Raw genomic sequence first — 19,671 nt, 5'->3', positions numbered from 1 at the left:
TCTCTTTAGTGTTTGGTAAACGAGAATATATTTACTCATAGAATTACATGAAAAAGTACCAAATAATCCAAAATATATTTTCAACTCGTCAATTGAGTCATGGTACAACTTTAAATAGAAATGCCCTAACACATCAATGATCAGATGTGCGACCTTGACTCCACACTCGCGTTCGCGGCTTCGCGCCGCGCTTCGCGCACGAGTGTGGAGGGGGCTTCAGAAAAAAAACATAGGTATGAAGTAAGAACTTGAAAGCCTTAACAGACTATCGCACCGCGACCTTGGTGCGGTCAAAATATCTCTTTCTCGCTCTAACATAAATAGCTGTGTCCTTAACGCACGTACGGCGACCACCTTACACTATCGATACGTGTGACACTCCTCACCAAGGTCGCGGTGCGGTAGTCTGTTAAGGCTTTTTTACTTTATCACACTTTATTAAACTTAGGCAGTAACTAAACGCGTTTGACAACTTTGACAACTTCATTTCCGTGACGTTTTAGACACATTCAATCCAAAGCAAATAGTGCTATAACAAATATTAGACTCTTATTTATGTTACTGCAATTCCATTCTTGACAACAAGTAATAAAGTTTTTTTTAGTTTCACATATAGCATAAAATATGTCAGAAACTTAGTCAACTTAGTGTTACCCTGTATTTCTAAATCGTTGTGCTCGGCGATTGTTCCCACGTCTCCAAGCACAAATTTTATTTTATTTCCTAAATAACCACATTTAGAACCTTTCGTCTTCACCATGGATTACCAAAGCAGGCAGCTGGCTGAAGACTGCTTCTTACGGGAGCCCGTAGATGCTCGAATAAGGTAACCTCTATTTCACAATGTTGGTTCAATAATTTTATTCAATGTTTAATAAATTTATTTACTTGTAATTCCTTAATGTAGTGTAGTAAATGCATCTTTACGCTACCATACCGAAATGATCATGTAGGCGAACATTTTTAGAGCTTTGTGCTAATGCAGTGTTTTAGTACTACCAAACTGATTTGATGATTAATTTAATACAGTCAGTGACCAAAGGAAGTTCAATACGAGTTTTCGTCGCTTGCAGTGGAAATACAAACACACGACACCAAAAAATTTGTTAAGGAAGGGTTTGGTTTGACTGGTCGACTGTGTCTCATGCGACCCTAGGGCAGACTAGTTACCCCTACTAGTTAGTTAGTTAAGCTGGGCAAAGGCCCAACTCTTGTCACAATTTATTTGCAGTTGTTGTTACAAGTTACAGTCAGCTATAACCTCGTGCCGCCCACCATACAAAATTATAACCAAGGAAGTTAGAATCTTGTTGTATTTTCAATTAGGTTGAATTTCACTTGTTCGAAAATTTTATGAGACAAATGCAATGCCACCTACTTTGTTTTTAATTAAGGTTGACATTCCATTGAAACTGAGTGTACATCCTAATGTACATTGGGAGGCACAGGGATATACACTGGTGCTCAAGTTTTTAATAATTACCCATTATTTCCTCTTAATTTTAGAAAAGTCAAAGAGGAGCCTAAGGAAGATCCACACCCGCATCTTAAAGTGACTATGCAGACAGTACGCTTGAACCCGGACTCGCAGAAGTTGATTCTTGATACGTTGAGGTATATACATGGTCCGGATTTCAAGCTTGGCAGTGCTAGTCTTTACAAGGTAAGGAAGGAAGGATACAAAACTATTTCATTAATCCTTTGATTGTCACAGTTGGCTAGAGGCAAAAGCAGTTTTGAATTATTCACGGTTAGTTTCTTATATCAACCGGGACATGAACCGTGATAGGGGGTGAAAGGTAAGGTAAGATATTGGTAAGTCATAGCCAAAAAAATTAAAAAGTTTAATACATTCTTATTTCATGTAGTTTTGTGAACTATGTTGTACCTATTGTAAGACCTATACACCAGTGTGAGAGAAAAAAGTTTATTTTTCTATATGAATACTTAAGGTAATCTTTACTTGTGACTGATTTCAGGATAAAGGCACAAACCTCAGCAACAGGTACTGGATGGAGCGAGGCAACCTGGTGGTACAGGGAGGCTGCGACTACTCACTCAACAATAAACCTGACATTGAGACGTCTGAAGCGCGGCTTAGAGCATTCGCTTTGGCTAAGTTGGAAAAGTATGTTTTGCTTGGCTATTAACCTTTTAACCGCCGTAGACTGATATATAAGACATACAAAGTCGGGCTCATTTCGCCGCTGTCTGATAAATAAGACACAACTTCGTGTAAGTTCGTACCCCCCGGCGACACGAGCACGCTCGATGACGTATTCTATGGCGGTTAAAAGGTTAATTTTAATTAGGTTGGCCCAAGGATTTAAGTTTCTAGGCTTCTTAGTTACGGTCAATTTACGAAAGCCGGCATGAATGGAATGAATGAGTGATGGAAATATCTAGGTATGTAACAGATTAACCAATAAAATTGTGACTCTGACTTTAATACCAACTTGTGTCAGTCACACAACAACAGATATAATTTGTTTCGTTCCATTTGTGCCAGCTTTCATGAATCAACCTGTACTTACTACTCATAAGTATTTCTATGTTTTAGTATGTAGTGTTTTAGTTTTAATAGTTGGGTGGAAGTGCTAGTGGCCTAGCGGTAAGAGCGTGCGACTTGCAATCCGGAGGTCGCGGGTTCGAACCCCGGCTCGTACCAATGAGTTTTTCGGAACTGTACGAAATATCATTTGATATTTACCAGTCGCTTTTCGGTGAAGGAAAACATCGTGAGGAAACCGGACTAATCCCAATACGGGCCTAGTTTACCCTCGGGGTTGGAAGGTCAGATGGCAGTCGCTTTCGTAAAAACTAGTGCCCACACCAATTACTGGGATTAGTTGCCAAGCGGACCCCAGGCTCCCATGAGCCGGGACAACGCGAGGAAGATGAGTTTTAATTGTTGAGTTATTTCGTTTTCGAATAATTCGTACGATACGATGCGCCTTTTTTTAAATCGTAAGTTGTTGTTTCAGGTATCATTTTCACAAAGCGCACTGTGCAGAAGCATTAGAAACGACGGCGGAAAGCGTGGAGAAGGCTCTAGAAACACTCTTTTACAAGTATTTCAAAGTAGACCTTCAAGACAAACCTGAAAACGTCCCCACACCGGGAGAGCTACTTGAAATGAGAAACGACGAGAAAGCTGTCTTAGAATCGATATACGAATCCAGCTTTAGACTTAAAGAAAACAATGTCTGGAATCTCAAATTAAGTTTAGATTATTTGACGAAAATGTTTCGAAGCAAAGAAGTCGAAGCGCCGAAAACTAAAAAGAACATTAACTACAACAGCAATTTCAAAACGAAGAAAAAGGAAGTTTGTAAACTGTTCTTAAAAGGCCCGTGCCGATTTGGTGCTAAATGTAAGTTCTCACACGAAGTCAATGTAGAACCAGCAAAAGAAGTAGAAAAGGAAGAAAATACCAAAATCAACTATGAGTTAGAGATCAGGTTTACAGAAGACACTGTGTATCCTTATGAACCTCCTTTAATTTTCTTTAAAACGGAGGTCAAAACTAGCATAATACCTGATTTGACTTGCTTACGGATAACGGCAAGACTTATAGACGAAGCTAAAGTATTGGCACAGGATGGTATACCCAGTATATACTCATTAGTAGAATTGTTAAATAATGAAGAAGATATATTAAATTTTATACAATTTGATACTAGAACTTTTCCAGAACCATCTGATGCCCTTTTCCCTCAATTAATAGAAAATTCTAATGTAGATAAGAAAAGACCGTCACATTACAAGAAAGGCGACGGTAAAGACAAAAGGGCTAATGTTGATTTTGAAGAGGTGTTGAAAGAGAACACAGATATAGCGAAACGGTGGTTGGAGAAAAGAGACAACAATAGGTATAACAAAATGATGTCCGGGAGGAGAAAATTGCCCGCTTGGCAGAAAAAGAACGAGATATTGAATGCAATGAAGAAATCACAGGTAAGTTTTTCTATCCTATCTATTATCGCAACCCAGACGCCTCGCTTGCTACCATTAAGGCACAACATGATTCAGACAGTGAAAATTCTCTTTTCACCTCAGCAGCTCGAACAAGGGTACTTTGCTACTTAAAAGCAGTGAGCAAAATCGCATTTTGCACACTGAGTGAGACAAAATGAGCAAAATGCGATTTTGCTCACTGTTTTTAAGTAGCAAAGTACAAGTTCGAGCTGCTGAGGTGAAAACTTAATTGTTGGTATAGGTATCTTAAGAAAACATGAGTGAATAGGTAAGTGATGAAGAAGGAAAGGAATACATTTATCGGGTTCTCTAATATGTTCTCACTGCTGAGGTGAAAAGTTTTGTGAACTACACGAGATCAAAGTTATATATCAAACTTTGATCTCTTGTACAAATAACTATTGTGTAGTGTGTATCTGCTCAGTGGTTTTAGGCGAAACTTAGGTATGATATATGATATAAGTACGATGTATTTCTACATTTCTAGTCTCTGTTCGGTGAAGGAAAACATCTAATCCCAATAAGGCCCCTTTTTCTTTCTGGGTTGGAAGGTCAGATGGCACTTACATGATCATGAGCAGTGGCACGAATCCGAGACAACGCTTAAGATGTGTATGAAATGCGTCAATAAAAAAATACTTTCAATCTTTTTTAACAGGTAGTAGTAATAAGCGGTGAAACCGGTTGCGGCAAGAGCACACAAGTCCCTCAATACATCCTAGACGATTGGCTGGACAACTTCAACAAAGGCGGTCGGGAGCATGTAGAAATAGTGTGTACACAGCCTAGGAGGATATCCGCCATTGGAGTCGCGGACAGGGTCGCAGAAGAGAGGGTGGAGAAGACTGGACAAGTTGTGGGGTACCAGGTATGTCAACTATTATAGACAAGTGTCTTTAATACTAGACAATTTGTGAGATAACTTCAACAAAGGCGGTCGGGAGCATGTCGAAATAGTATGTACGCAGCCTAGGAGGATATCCGCCATTGGAGTCGCGGACAGGGTCGCGGAAGAGAGGGTTGAGAAGACTGGACAAGTTGTGGGGTATCAGGTATGTCAACTATTATAGACAAGTGTCATTAATACTAGACAATTTGTGGGATAACTTCAACGAGGGTCGGGAGCATCTAGAAATAGTGTGACGCGTCCTAGGAGGGTATCCGCCATTGGCGTCGCGGACAGGGTCGCGGAAGAGAGGGTTGAGAAGACTGGACAAGTTGTGGGGTACCAGGTATGTCAACTATTATAGACAAGTGTCATTAATACTAGACAATTTGTGGGATAACTTCAACGAGGGTCGGGAGCATCTAGAAATAGTGTGACGCGTCCTAGGAGGGTATCCGCCATTGGCGTCGCGGACAGGGTCGCGGAAGAGAGGGTTGAGAAGACTGGACAAGTTGTGGGGTACCAGCAGGTATGTCAACTATTGTAGACAAGTATCATTAATACTAGACAATTTGTGAGATAACTTCAACGAGGGTCGGGAGCATCTAGAAATAGTGTGACGCGTCCTAGGCGGGTATTATCATGCCGCGATCAGAAAGGGATTAGAAATAACAGATTTCCATACACTTACGTCAAAATCAATATGGATTGACACCTATCTCAATCCCTTTCTAATCGCGATTCAGTAATATCCGCCATTGGAGTCGCTGACAGGGTCGCGGAAGAGAGGGTTGAGAAGACTGGACAAGTTGTGGGGTATCAGGTATGTCAACTATTATAGACAAGTGTCATTAATACTAGACAATTTGTGGGATAACTTCAACGAGGGTCGGGAGCATCTAGAAATAGGGTGACGCGTCCCAGGAGGGTATCAGATAGGTGAACCATTATAGACAATATTAACATTAAGCGTCTTGGTGGTACATAGTCGTAAATACATAGATTGTAGGGTTTATTAAAAATAAAATGTACCATTTTTTTTTGCAGATACGTCTCGAGAGCAAAGTATCATCCAAAACCCGTCTAACATTCTGCACGACAGGCATATTGCTACGGCGACTCGAATACGACCCTCAGCTCAAATCCGTCACGCACATATTGGTGGACGAAGTGCACGAACGATCGGAAGAAAGCGACTTCCTTCTGCTCATTCTGAGGGACCTTGTCAAAGTGAGGAAGGATTTGACGGTCATACTCATGAGCGCGACTCTGAATGCCGAGCTGTTTTCGGATTACTTTGAAAAGGTTCCAGTGCTGGAGATACCAGGTTCTTGTGCATTCATTCTTATAACGGCTGTGCGAGTTCTTGTTAGGGTTCCGTACCCAAAGGGTAAAAACGGGACCCTATTAATAAGACTCCGCTGTCCGTCCGTCCGTCCGTCCGTCTGTCACCAGGCTGTATCTCACGAACCGTGATAGCTAGACAGTTGAAATTTTCACAGATGATGTATTTCTGTTGCCGCTATAACAACAAATACTAAAAACAGAATAAAATAAAGATTTAAGTGGGGCTCCCTTACAACAAACGTGATTTTTGACCGAAGTTAAGCAACGTCGGGCGGGGTCAGTACTTGGATGGGTGACCGTTTTTTGCTTGTTTTGCTCTATTTTTTGTTGATGGTGCGGAATCCTCCGTGCGCGAGTCCGACTCGCACTTGGCCGGTTTTTTATTTATCTATGGTGTTGTTAGATAGTAATAGCGACATTCTTAACTGACCATTTATAGGCCTTATACAATAAAGATCACGAATGATTAGTTAATATTGTCAAAGTTGGTACATCCAGTGATTTATTGTTATTGCATTTTTTCCAGGTCGAACATTTCCCGTGGAGCAAATATTCTTGGAGGAGATTATGGAGTTATCTAATTACGTGTTAGAAGAAAATGGACCTTATGGGCGGAGAGTCAAAAAAGGTAATTCATCTTTTTGGGATTTTATTTACACTTAGCTGTAACATACAACTACACCATATTCGCATACATTTTGAATAGTTCGCGAATCAAAGTCCGAACGCTTGTCTGCGTAAAATTTTCAACTTTTCAGTCAAAACAATTTCAATTTATTACTGTATTCACAAAATTGTGTTGAGATATACGTTTTTGATGTGATAACGTTTTATAAATCTGAACACCTGTAGCATGCACGAAAAAGTGTCACGTTGTGGACACATCTCCATGGTAACGTTATTTACAGATCTCCATGGTAACATATAAAAGTATGCAATATTTCATCAATGTTTTCTTATGACGTTATCACGCAAAATTATCGACCGTAAACCGACTTTACAGCCAACCATATTTTTCTACTGTACTTTAACACGTTCACTGTCCCGTGCCCCACATATGGGTCGCCGGGACAGTAACCTGCAGCTCCGACTCCAGGGAACTGGGCATAATCATCATAATCATAATCATAATCATAATATTTATTGATAATATAAATTACATGTCACATTTTATACAGTGTATAAAGATTATATTTAAGTATTAATTTTCACTACATAATGTAGGTTGTATTTAATATAGTACATCTACCTAAGTTCCTAAATTTTAAAGAACTCTTTATGGTCGTAGAACGCTTGCTCGACTAACCAATTTTTTAATTTGTTTTTAAATATTGCTACGCGACACGTGATCGACAGCCCGCCTGTTTCCGGCCAGGCGTCCCTACACTACATCTACATCTACATGGGTCACGGCAAGCCTCTATTAAAAGGCCGTAAGGTTGACAGTTAACAATTGGGACAGTGAAAGGTGCGCGCACATTTGGCGAACGCACCCCGAAAAGGCTTTGCCGAAGGCTATAGCTTACTGCATTTCAGTTTCGCTAGATGTGAACGCACCGTATCCCATTTTATATTTTAGGTGACAAAGACAAGAGAATCGACCTGGAAACAGAGCTAGAAGCGTGCGACGTGCGTGCCTCCACGGAACCCCCGAAGGCGTCCATTCGCGACGAAAACCTGTCTGTGGCGCAGATCGTCGCCCGGTACCCGAAGTGCAGCAAAACCACGTGCAAGAACATGTATCTGATGGATACTGAGAAAGTAAGTGTCATCTCTTTTTATTATATCTTAGGTGACAAAGACAAGAGAATTGACACTGAAACAGAGCTAGAAGCGTATGACGTGCGAGCCTCCAAGGTACCCGAAGATTAAAAAAACATAACGTGACCACGACGTCATACTAACGGCATAAGTTCCAGCGGTATAGGTCGGTATTTTTTGCATTAGAAAAAAGGTAAACAATCTTGACGTGTCTTTTTATTGTAAAACACTTTTGAAAAATAAGTCACTGCAAATATGTAACAATTCTGAATCATATACGATTATTTACATTCTTTTGGTTTCATAAGTAAGGGTTCATTTAGGGCTGATTTAGACGGCGCGCGAACTCGCGTGCGATTTTAGTTACATTGCGGACTGTTGGTTACGTCCAATTCAACCGACCGAACAAAACCCGCAATGTAATGAAACTCGCATGCGAGTTCTCGCATCGTCTAATTGGGCCCTAAGACGGTGCGAGAACTCGCATGCGAGTTTCATTACATTGCATCATTTGATCGGTCGGCTGAATTAACGTAACCTCAATGGTCCGTAATCTTAACTAAAATCGTATACGAATTCGCGCGCCGTCTAAATTAGCCCTAATAGTTACTGATTTTTAGGGTTCCGTACCCAAAGGGTAAAAACGGGTAATTACTAAGACTCCGCTGTCCGTCCGTCCGTCCGTCCGTCTGTCACCAGGCTGTATCTCACGAACCGTGATAGCTAGACAGTTGAAATTTTCACAGATGATGTATTTCTGTTGCCGCTATAACAACAAATACTAAAAACAGAATAAAATAAAGATTTAAGTGGGGCTCCCATACAACAAACGTGATTTTTGACCGAAGTTAAGCAACGTCGGGCGGGGTCAGTACTTGGATGGGTGACCGTTTTTTTGCTTGTTTTGCTCTATTTTTTGTTGATGGTGCGGAACCCTCCGTGCGCGAGTCCGACTCGCATTTGGCCGGATTTAAAAAGCGTTTTTCAATTAAAAGACTCGAAGATCGCGTAGTCTTTTTCTAATGCTAAATAAACGAACTATAGAAAGAAATACACGAGATAAAATTCAATTAATATTATTATAATGTGTCCTCAGATAAACCTAGAGCTGATAGAGCACACGTTGAAGTACATAGTCGACGGGAACCACAGTTGGCCGCGAGAGGGCGCCATCTTGATCTTCTTGCCCGGTATAGCGGAAATCATGAGTTTACACGACCAACTGGCTGAGAGTCATACATTTAGTCCCAAGTAAGTTATTAATAATGCACACAGTACTTATATTTTTGGTATTATGGTCAAAGAAAACATGACTATTGATATTGTCTATCTATATAAAATCGTGTTCCTCCTATGTTGCCAGATGGCGTCACTACGTAACGGAACAGGTCTCCATTCCATTCATTTTTTTTAACCGCTTTTAGGCGAACCCTACACGTCAATAAATATTGTGATAATTATCATGATATTTATTTATGTATCTTGGGCCGGATCACAGCACACCCTACACCATCAATACGGATCGCGTCAGTACTGAATTCCTCCGTCGCTGCCGTCTCGCTGCGTACTGACGCGATAAATATCAAACGCAACACTACACGCAAGATAAATATCACGATCCCGGATCTAGGATCAGATCACAAGGATTTCCAGAAATCCAGCGAAATATTGTGATCCGTCAATGCACTACCCTACATAAATATCGTAATCCGACACTTTATATTGACGGATCACAATATGGATTGCGTGTTGGGTTCGCCTTTGACCGTTGGTCAAAATAACTCAAAACCCGTTCAATAGATGGCACTGAATGCGGGAAACGTCCATCTTCTTGTTCTATTCGTTCATGTTATAAATTAGTAGAGTTTTAGTTCGTAATTTCTCAATAGGGAGTATCATTGCAATGTTTTTCCGCCAGAGTGCAGGCACTATATAGTGACTTAAGTATACCATAGAGTAACTTATACATACTGTATCTTACACTGTTTTGTGACAAGATTTCACAGACAATCAAATATGACATTGATACATCAAGGCGGTTTGTTTACAAAGGACCTATCGGGAAACGCGAAATCGAAACTCAGCTATCTGCCTCTTTATCGCTCGAATATGCAAGAGTGATAGAGAGGTTAGGTAACAAAATGTCGACTCTCTCGTTTGCGGTAGACCCTTAGATTGTGACTTGTTGTGGGAGTGGCGCCCCCTACGCATACTTTCGCGTAATATTCCCTATTGTCAGGTTTCAAACATCTTTTCAGAACCGGTAAATATATCCTAATACCGCTCCATTCTACGCTGTCGAGCGAAGAGCAATCCTTGGTATTCAGTAAAACTCGGCAAGGAGTGAGAAAGATAGTGCTATCTACGAATATCGCTGAGACTTCGGTCACTATTGACGACTGTGTGTTCGTTGTGGACTGCGGAAGGATGAAAGAGAAACGGTATGTATAATTAGAACCAATACCAGTATACCAGTATTTACACATGCGTCCTAATATCAGTAAATTAGTACTTACAGGACTTTCTAAAATTCGCAATAACTCTTCAGTATCCATGTCTTAGTAAACCGATATGTACTTAAATAAAAACTCACTCACATAGCAAGATTTTGGCCACAAGCGAGCTAATATAAATCTTACTTTAAAGCATAACGGTTACATTGACAACTATATAGTTCGTTTTTTAGGGTTCCGTAGCCAAATGGCAAAAAACGGAACCCTTATAGATTCGTCATGTCTGTCTGTCTGTCCGTCTGTCCGTCTGTCTGTCCGTCCGTATGTCACAGCCACTTTTCTCCGAAACTATAAGAACTATACTGTTGAAACTTGGTAAGTAGATGTATTCTGTGAACCGCATTAAGATTTTCACACAAAAATAGAAAAAAAACAATACATTTTTGGGGTTCCCCATACTTCGAACTGAAACTCAAAAAAATTTTTTTCATCAAACCCATACGTGTGGGGTATCTATGGATAGGTCTTCAAAAATGATATTGATGTTTCTAATATCATTTTTTTCTAAACTGAATAGTTTGCGCGAGAGACACTTCCAAAGTGGTAAAATGTGTGTCCCCCCCCCCCCTGTAACTTCTAAAATAAGAGAATGATAAAACTAAAAAAAATATATGATGTACATTACCATGTAAACTTCCACCGAAAATTGGTTTGAACGAGATCTAGTAAGTAGTTTTTTTTCTATACGTCATATATCGCCTAAATACGGAACCCTTCATGGGCGAGTCCGACTCGCACTTGGCCGCTTTTTTTAGCATTAGAAAGAACTCAACAGAAGCAAGCGTGCAGTTTTTATCAGGCTCTTTAATTGTTAATAATTATCTAATGTAGCATGGTCAATACATATAATTTACTTCAAATTATTACCGCTAAAAGTGCCGGATTTGGAACCACAAGCTTACTTCTGCGAAGTTCTTTCTAATGCTAAAAAAACGAACTATAGACTTATATCGACCGGGATATGAACCGTGATTACCTTTTGTATTGTTTTCGAGCTCCCGGTATTTCGACGCAGTTACATGCATATTGTTCACGGGTTACTGAATATAGCGGGTGGGTGTCAAACGAATCATTCAGAACTGCAACGTTGACAACGTGCACCTTAACACTTATTTATAACGACTAGTTACAACGACTTTGCGCGTTTGGCGCTACTTATACTTAGTTTAGATCAACGTTTAGATTGACTTATAACCGGTAGATAAACATGAATGTGATAAAATAATTGATATTGTTAATTATATTAACATCTGTAATTTGAGAACGATAAGTTACATTTTCCCATCCTGATACTGGTAAATACATTTGAATACCGATGCATACACTTAGATACCAGTTAACTATGACGATGCTCTGGCGCTGATTAATATTCGACTAGAAGGTAAATTCCATTAAGACATGAAGATTACAGGATTATATATACAGGATTTTGACTCTTGGAGACCCTATACATCTCTAAGGATAATTTGATTCACTATATATTGTAATCTTTTAGTTTGACACTTAGAGACATTTACACCTCTAAATAATTTTAGATTATAGTTTTTGTATCTTTGTGGTTTTTTTTCAATACTATAATGATAGGTTTTTTTTTGTAATTCGACATTTAGAGACTTTATACATCTCTATGTAATACTTTAGTTTGATTTGATATTTGCGGCTTAGTTGTATTTTATAATGTTTGATTATGCATTTTACCGTTACGGGCCATTCTAAAATCCTTCCTTCATTCCCAGATTCGATTCAAATCGCAACATGGAATCCCTAGAGCTAGTCTGGGTGTCCCGCGCCAACGCTAAACAGCGTAAAGGTCGCGCGGGCCGCGTCATGCCCGGAGTGTGCGTCCACCTTTATACTTCACACAGATACCACTATCATTTATTGGAGCAACCTGTACCGGAGATACATAGAGTGCCATTGGAGCAACTGCTGTTAAAGATTAAGATACTGCCGCTGTTCCAGAATATGAGCGTGCATGAGGTTTTAGGTGGGTTCGATTGTATTGAGAGTTTTTGTGGTGTTAAGATACTGTGTTTTGAATAAGTTTAACATCATTTTAAGAGTGTTTAAGCACACTATTCACAATATCATTAATGCACAGAAAAAAAATTAAGACGCGTTAGGGCCTGTTTTTACACAATGATTAGTGTTAAGTGAGGGTTCATACAAAGTATTAGCTACTTGCGAGTAGTACAGGCCATAACCGCATAATATATGGAATATGGAAGTAAATCGCCATGTACAAAATATTATGTTGAAACAATTTAGTTAAATTTATGTGTTGGTAACTTTTTTTGATGTTGACTAAATGGAGTTAATAGTTATACAATTTCTTTGACCTTTTTGGTATTTTTAGGGTTCCGTACCCAAAGGGTAAAAACAGGACCCTATTACTAAGACTCCGCTGTCCGTCCGTCCGTCCGTCCGTCCGTCTGTCACCAGGCTGTATCTCACGAACCGTGATAGCTAGACAGTTGAAATTTTCACAGATGATGTATTTCTGTTGCCGCTATAACAACAAATACTAAAAACAGAATAAAATAAAGATTTAAGTGGGGCTCCCATACAACAAACGTGATTTTTGACCGAAGTTAAGCAACGTCGGGCGGGGTCAGTACTTGGATGGGTGACCGTTTTTTTGCTTGTTTTGCTCTATTTTTTGTTGATGGTGCGGAACCCTCCGTGCGCGAGTCCGACTCGCACTTGGCCGGTTTTTTTATTCCGATTTGTAATTCACAGGCAAAACGATAGAACCGCCAACGAAACCAAGCATCGACAGCGCCCTCTGTCGCCTCCAAGACGTTGGTGCGTTGGACAAATCCTACGGACTCACAGCGCTAGGAGCTCATTTAGCAGCTTTGCCAGTTGATGTTAGAATAGGGAAATTAATGCTATTTGGTGCTATCTTCTGTTGTGTTGACTCAGCACTTACAATGGCTGCTTGTCTCAGTCATAAGAGTCCGTTCGTCGCGCCTTTCGGCAAAAAGGTTGGTCATTTTTGTCTATGTCATTTCATTATCAAAGAAAAAGTTCATTATAAAAGACTAGTTGCTTTATTCGTAAACGCGCTACAAACCTCAATTGGCTAGTAATCGTTTGGCTAATTTTGTCGTTTTGACTTCTGTTCTGTATACATATACATATAAGACTAGTTGCTTTATTCGTAAACGCGCTACAAACCTCAATTGGCTAGTAATCGTTTGTCTAGTTTTGTCGTTTTGACTTCTGTTCTGTATACATATACATATAAGACTAGTTGCTTTATTCGTAAACGCGCTACAAACCTCAATTGGCTAGTAATCGTTTGTCTAGTTTTGTCGTTTTGACTTCTGTTCTGTATACATATACATATGTAAATACAAGTTCATTAATTACGGCTTGCAGTTTTATGAATTCGATTTTAATTCTATATAGGATCAGCTCAAGATGAAATCTGTCATACAAGCCAAGTTGCCTTATGTTTTTTGAGACCTTATAGGTAAATAAACATTACCGGCATTATTACCTTTTCTAAGTATTTTTTTATAACAGGGTGAAGCAGATGCCAAGAGAAAAGAATTCGCGTGCTCAAATAGCGACCAATTGACGACTTTAAGAGCCTACAGGGTATGTTATCTACTATCTATAAATATTTCTTGTCCTTACATTATTTGTTACTTTATCCGGAAAAGTTACCACTTTTTGTAGGTTTATAAGTATTCGTATAGGTAGTTTCACGGGAGTTGAGGTGAATGATTACACACACAGCTACATGAAGTACTAATTGCAATAAAAGTGAATGAATTAAATGAGTGAGTGAATGTAAATGTAAATAAAAACGCTAAATTGTATTTTTAATAATATTTTTAATAGCTATCAAAAACAGTAAAAAATAAAAATATTATATATTCACATACTCACGCATATCTGTCCTTTATTTATTCATACTATAAACTATAACCCATTTATTTAAATAAAATCGGCCAAGATATTTTATTTTCTGTTTTGTTTGAAGTCGATGAATTGTTCTATAGGTATAATACTTAACGAAGTAGTTTAAAAAAACTTTTTTGTCTTTCTTGCAATTCACTGTTGAACTTGCTATCGGTACAATATTAGAACAGTAATTTCAAAACCTCGCTGTGATTACATGACAGTGTTGTTGTGTGAGTGGCCTCAACTCTCGTGGAACTACCTATACTTGTATTTTTAATAGTACATTATTGTCGAGGTTCGGAAGTAGCTACTTGCAGGCTGAGGATTCGTTTTAAACGGACGACCTTGGGAGTCCGTTTAATTGAATCCGAAGCCAGCAAGTAGCCTTCCAGCCGAGTCATATATAGTGCTTTTCTCAAAAATGGTGCAAGAAATAGACATATTTTACAGAACTTACAGAAGCAACGTTCTAATTTTCACAGAAAAAAATACAACCATTAAAAACATTTGCTTGCCGCCTTTAAAAAAAAAAAGAAGTGTATTTTTCTGCTGAAAATACGCCAACCTATTTGAGACACCTAAATAGTCGCGGTACCAACATTAAGCCTATAACAGACTATCGCACCGCTCCGCGACCTTGGAGCGTAGCACCCATAAGTGAGAGCGAGAAAGAGATATCTGTTTCACCCATAAGTGAGAGGGAGAAAGAGATATCTGTTTCTCGCTCTCACTTATGGATGCGACGCTCCAAGGCCGCGGTGCGGTGCGATAGTCTGTTATAGGCTTTATAATAATAAGTGCTGATCCTCTGTTTGGCTGTTTAAGGGACCTATGCCTTCATTTGATATGGCCATTTAAAGTTTTAAAAAGTTTGGAACTCGTTAAATAATGGAATTTGTATGCGACATTGCAGTCGCGAAATCGAGACTGCAATGTTTTTAACTTTTTAATTTTTTGAATGACCATAAACTACGCACTTCGCGACCTATTTTTTAACCGGCAACGTCGACTTTGCCGTCCATTTTTGAGAAAAATTAATTCCTTTTTTTAGAAATGGCAACTAGCGTTGCAACGCAGCACCCACGCCGCCCTAGTGTTTGCCAGCGAACATTTCCTGTCCCACAAGACGTTGCTCATGTTGGGAGACATCAAACATCAGCTGTTGGGGTTGCTGGCCGCTATAGGCTTCGTGCCAGACATGCCAGACTTGAGGAAGAAGATGAGGAAAGACTCAGTCGCTGCTCTCACTGGACAACAGGTGACATTCACTGTTCTTATTTTGATTGGTCTTTATAAAATACTTGATTCTGCCTGCGACTTTTATCTTTGTAGAATTAGTACTTTCATATTGCAGTCCCATAGTAAAATTCACCCCCTTTTCACCCCCTTAAGGGAGCATCCGTAATAACAACAGCCCTATGTCCTTTCCTGGGGCCCAAACTATCTCAATACCAAACGGTTAAGCGGTTTAAGCGTGAAAAGGTACCAGACAGACAGAGGTTCTTTCAGATATGTGTATAATATTAAGTAGGAAAAACGATGGCCTTGCCCCAGATCAGCATGCCATAAGACTTATTACTGTGGAAGTAACTAAAGTAAACAAGGTTTTTTTTTTTTTCATTTCTAGTTGAACTCAAACGGTGAAAATGACAAGCTGTTGGCCGCCATTTTATGTGCAGCGTTGTATCCTAACGTCGTCAAGGTATACTTAATACTTTATTAACTCTCAGTAAAACCATTATACACATTTTTAAATACATATATCAATGTCGCTCGATTAGAGGAGAAGTTCGCTTTGTTTTATAATAACCTCTAGCGAATCAATGATATTAGAAACAAGAATTGAATTTGATGAATTTGTTTCGTTTTAAAATCTAACGAAACAAAAAAAAGGAACTTTAATCCTTTTATTAATGATTCAAATTTAATTGGATGGATACGTGGAACGTTAAGGTTAAAACCCTAAACTGATTAAAATTATGCAAGTTGCTCTTTCTATTGAAATAAATGGCAAAAAAAAAACAAACAAAAAATCATCATTATCAAATCTTGCAAGTTAAATTTGATCCACTTCCCGGTATCCGATTGAGCTGAAATTTTGCATGCATGTATAAATCGGATGACAATGCATTATTATTATGACATAGAGCTGATCTGATGATGGAGACAGGAGGTGGCCATAGGAACTCTGTGATGAAACAACGCAACCTAATTGTGTTAGGGGTTTTTAGAATTGTCTCGGTGAGTATTAGTTGTCTGTCGTAAGAAAAGTACAGTCAGCGATAAAAGCTTGTACCAAAAATGATTTTTTTGCCAAAAACTTATATTTACAGGTGCTTACCCCAGAAAAGTCCTTCCACATGCAAGCCGGCGGCGCTATCCCTCGCCAGCCGAACGCGGACGAATTAAAATTCAAAACGAAAACCGATGGTTACGTCGCGCTCCACCCTTCCTCCATCAACTCGAACGTCGGCTATTTCAACAGCCCGTACCTAGTGTATCAGGAGAAGGTGAAAACGTCGCGAGTTTTCATTCGAGAGTGTTCCATGGTACCGCAGTTGCCGCTCGTTCTGTTTTCTGGTGAGTGAATTTGCGGTTTATGTCTTGGAGTATAAGGTTGAAATTCGGCTACACTATTTATTTTCGAAATAATAATGGCTCGGATTCAAATAGTTGTTTTTCAAGTTAGTAGATTTACCGAAAATACTATAAAAAATTGTGACTTGAACAGGTTGGTCACACATCAATCATTAAACAAAAAAAAAACATGTCATAGGTAATTTAAAAAATCCAATCGAACCACGCAAACAATACAGATAATTTAAAATACAAGTGATATAGGAATTCTGAAGAAAATTCTTTAACTTTAATATATATTTAAAGATATACAGATATGTAAACACTATACATAGGTAATTACTTATGTTATGACTTATGACACTTCTTGAAGTAGTAGTAGTTGTAAATTTCATTGTACGCTTAGTCAATATACCTGCGTCTTAAGAGCCCATCAACGTGCACACTAGCGCCACTGCTAAATAATCGTGATTATTTAAAAACGAAAGATATTCAAGAAAGGGGGCCGCTACGTACTGTATCTTGTATTAAAGTACCCTTTGAATACATCAAACTAGTTTCTATGTTGCTGGATTCGTCAATCTATGAACTCGAAACAAAAACGGCCGTTTTAACTTTGGACGCATAGATTGACGAATCCAGCAACATAGAAACTAGTTTGATGTATTCAAAGGGTACTTTAATACAAGATACAGTACGTAGCGGGCCTCTTTTTTTAAATATCTTTCGTTAAATTTAAATAATCACGATTATTTAGCAGTGGCGCTAGTGTGCACGTTGGTGGGCTCTTAAGACGCAGGTATATTGACTAAGCGTACAATGAAATTTACAACTACTACTACTTCAAGAAGTGTCATAACATAAGTAAGTACCTATGTATAGTGTTTACATATCTGTATATCTTTAAATATATATTAAAGTTAAAGAATTTTCTTCGCGCTAGTGTGCACGTTGATGGGCTCTTAATAATTTTACAACTACATAATTATTACATATTATGTTATTGGATTTGTTTTAGGGTGCAATTTGTCAGTGGAACTACACAACGGTACTTTTATTGTATCCCTTGAAGATGGATGGATCATGTTCCAGGTGGAAAAACATGAGGTAATATTGACTATTGTCACAGATTAAATAATAGTACTAAGTACAGAAGACTCACTCTCTAACAAAACGCGTCTGTTACGATCAGCACAGATATGGCCGCTAGGTGGCGACAGCGCCACGCGCGGCTTATGGCTTTCCCCAAAGTTGGGGCCGAACGGATGTACTTTTAGCTACCTGTACCAAAGCGACGAAATCGCGGAGTGAGCCACGCCTGATATTGTAATATTTAACACATTTAATATTGGAAATTCGCATACTACCTAAAGTGTCATTCTATGGAACTTGCTAACTATGTAAACAAAAGTCACTAGTAAATTCATCATTTTGGAGACAATTTCAATATGGCGGTTTGTTTACATAGTTCGCAAGTTCCATAGAATGGCACTATATTTCCAACTCTTCTTTGATGAAAAAAAAAAACATATTCCGATCATCTGAATATGTGGTAGACACTACAGTATGTCTTACCTACATATATTGCCGTACATAAAACATAATGAATCCTAAATTAAACAATAAAAATGATTGGTAATTCCTATTTTATTAGGAAAACAGGATTATTTTTTAAACGCCATCTAGTTGCGCTGTTTGCAACATCAGTATTTCGTATGACTGATGGCAAGAGCAGATGGTTCTAGTTAAAGCTAATGTCGATAGATGGCACTGTTATATCATTTTGATCATTGTTGTATTTTATTATTTTTCTCACCGAATTTAACTACATTTCAGGTAGCGGAAATGCTGAAAACAATACGAGTGGAACTTATAAACTTACTTGAGGAAAAAATTAACGATCCTTGTCTGAATTTACTGAATTATGAGAAAGGAAACAAAATTATACAAACGATTGTCCAAGTCGTTACTAAAGATTAAAATTAAACGAAACTGCCATCAGTATTGTGATCATAACTCTCTAGATGTCTAGATGCTTAAAGTGTTCAAATTGTTACCAATTTTTGTATGGAAGTTGTTTTTTTATACTGTACTTTCGATTACTGTATAAGTAGGTACGATTATTCATTGAGCGTATATCGTCGTGAATCTAAATGAGTTCAGATTAACTTTTTCTGCATGAAATTGAACTTCACGAATTTCTTGTAAGTTAACTAAACTAAATAGTAAATACAAATATTGCTGAACTCTATACATTTTATCTATAGAAGATGAGTTTTTTTCGAAATCTCTAGGTCTAACGTCGAATGCTCTAGGTCTAGACTCTCTAGTGTACACTCACATGGATTCTCTGCTGGTACTATTGTATATGTATTTGTATAGGTACCTACTTATTTAAAATTTGTTAATACAATGAAATATTAATTACTTGTAACATATCCCTGTGATCTTATTTCACTTTGTTGACCATGTAGGTACGCTTCTTAATGCAATTTATTACTAGAAATGTTTTTATAAGTAGGCAAATTTTATATACTGTATGAAATAAACTATTTTGGTTATTTGACATGTTTTTATTCGTTAGAATAAAACCACTAGGTACTTCACTTCTTCGTAAAAGTTAAAATAGGTACAGAATGTGTATCACTTGTTTTCACAATATCATCATGACAATATCAAAAGATATTGAAGCAT

General features: G+C 38.4%; 1 protein-coding gene and 1 long non-coding RNA gene across 2 annotated transcripts in view; one reads left to right on the top strand and one right to left on the bottom strand.

Annotated features, from left to right (window-relative positions):
- The window catches only part of LOC134653453 (uncharacterized), a 180,580-nt gene that overhangs the window by 149,291 nt on the left and 11,618 nt on the right, over nt 1-19,671 (bottom strand). The gene's annotated exons all lie outside the window — the stretch shown is intronic.
- On the top strand, nt 663-19,013 carry LOC134653402 (putative ATP-dependent RNA helicase DHX57). Its single transcript, XM_063508745.1, has 18 exons — nt 663-826; nt 1,507-1,663; nt 1,980-2,128; nt 2,985-3,957; nt 4,637-4,846; nt 5,912-6,191; nt 6,738-6,839; nt 7,791-7,972; nt 9,069-9,223; nt 10,231-10,413; nt 12,222-12,472; nt 13,225-13,472; nt 14,017-14,091; nt 15,452-15,658; nt 16,028-16,102; nt 16,734-16,980; nt 17,996-18,084; nt 18,814-19,013. Exons 1-18 carry the CDS (start codon nt 759-761, stop codon nt 18,955-18,957), a joined length of 3,795 nt encoding a protein of 1,264 aa, XP_063364815.1. The 5' UTR covers nt 663-758; the 3' UTR covers nt 18,958-19,013.

The sequence above is a fragment of the Cydia amplana genome, chromosome 13 (assembly GCF_948474715.1).
Source record: "Cydia amplana chromosome 13, ilCydAmpl1.1, whole genome shotgun sequence".
Classification (NCBI taxonomy): domain Eukaryota; kingdom Metazoa; phylum Arthropoda; class Insecta; order Lepidoptera; family Tortricidae; genus Cydia; species Cydia amplana.
Note: the sequence above shows the minus strand (reverse complement) of the source record. Positions and strands in the feature narration are given on the sequence as shown.

What these genes read in the sequence shown, in the direction of transcription:
- LOC134653402 (XM_063508745.1), top strand. Translation starts at nt 759, where the DNA reads ATGGATTACCAAAGCAGGCAGCTGGCTGAAGACTGCTTCTTACGGGAG. An exon ending in CGACTTTAAGAGCCTACAGG is followed by an intron (nt 14,092 to 15,451) that starts GTATGTTATCTA and finishes TCCTTTTTTTAG; the next exon opens with AAATGGCAACTAGCGTTGCA. An exon ending in TCCAGGTGGAAAAACATGAG is followed by an intron (nt 18,085 to 18,813) that starts GTAATATTGACT and finishes ACTACATTTCAG; the next exon opens with GTAGCGGAAATGCTGAAAAC.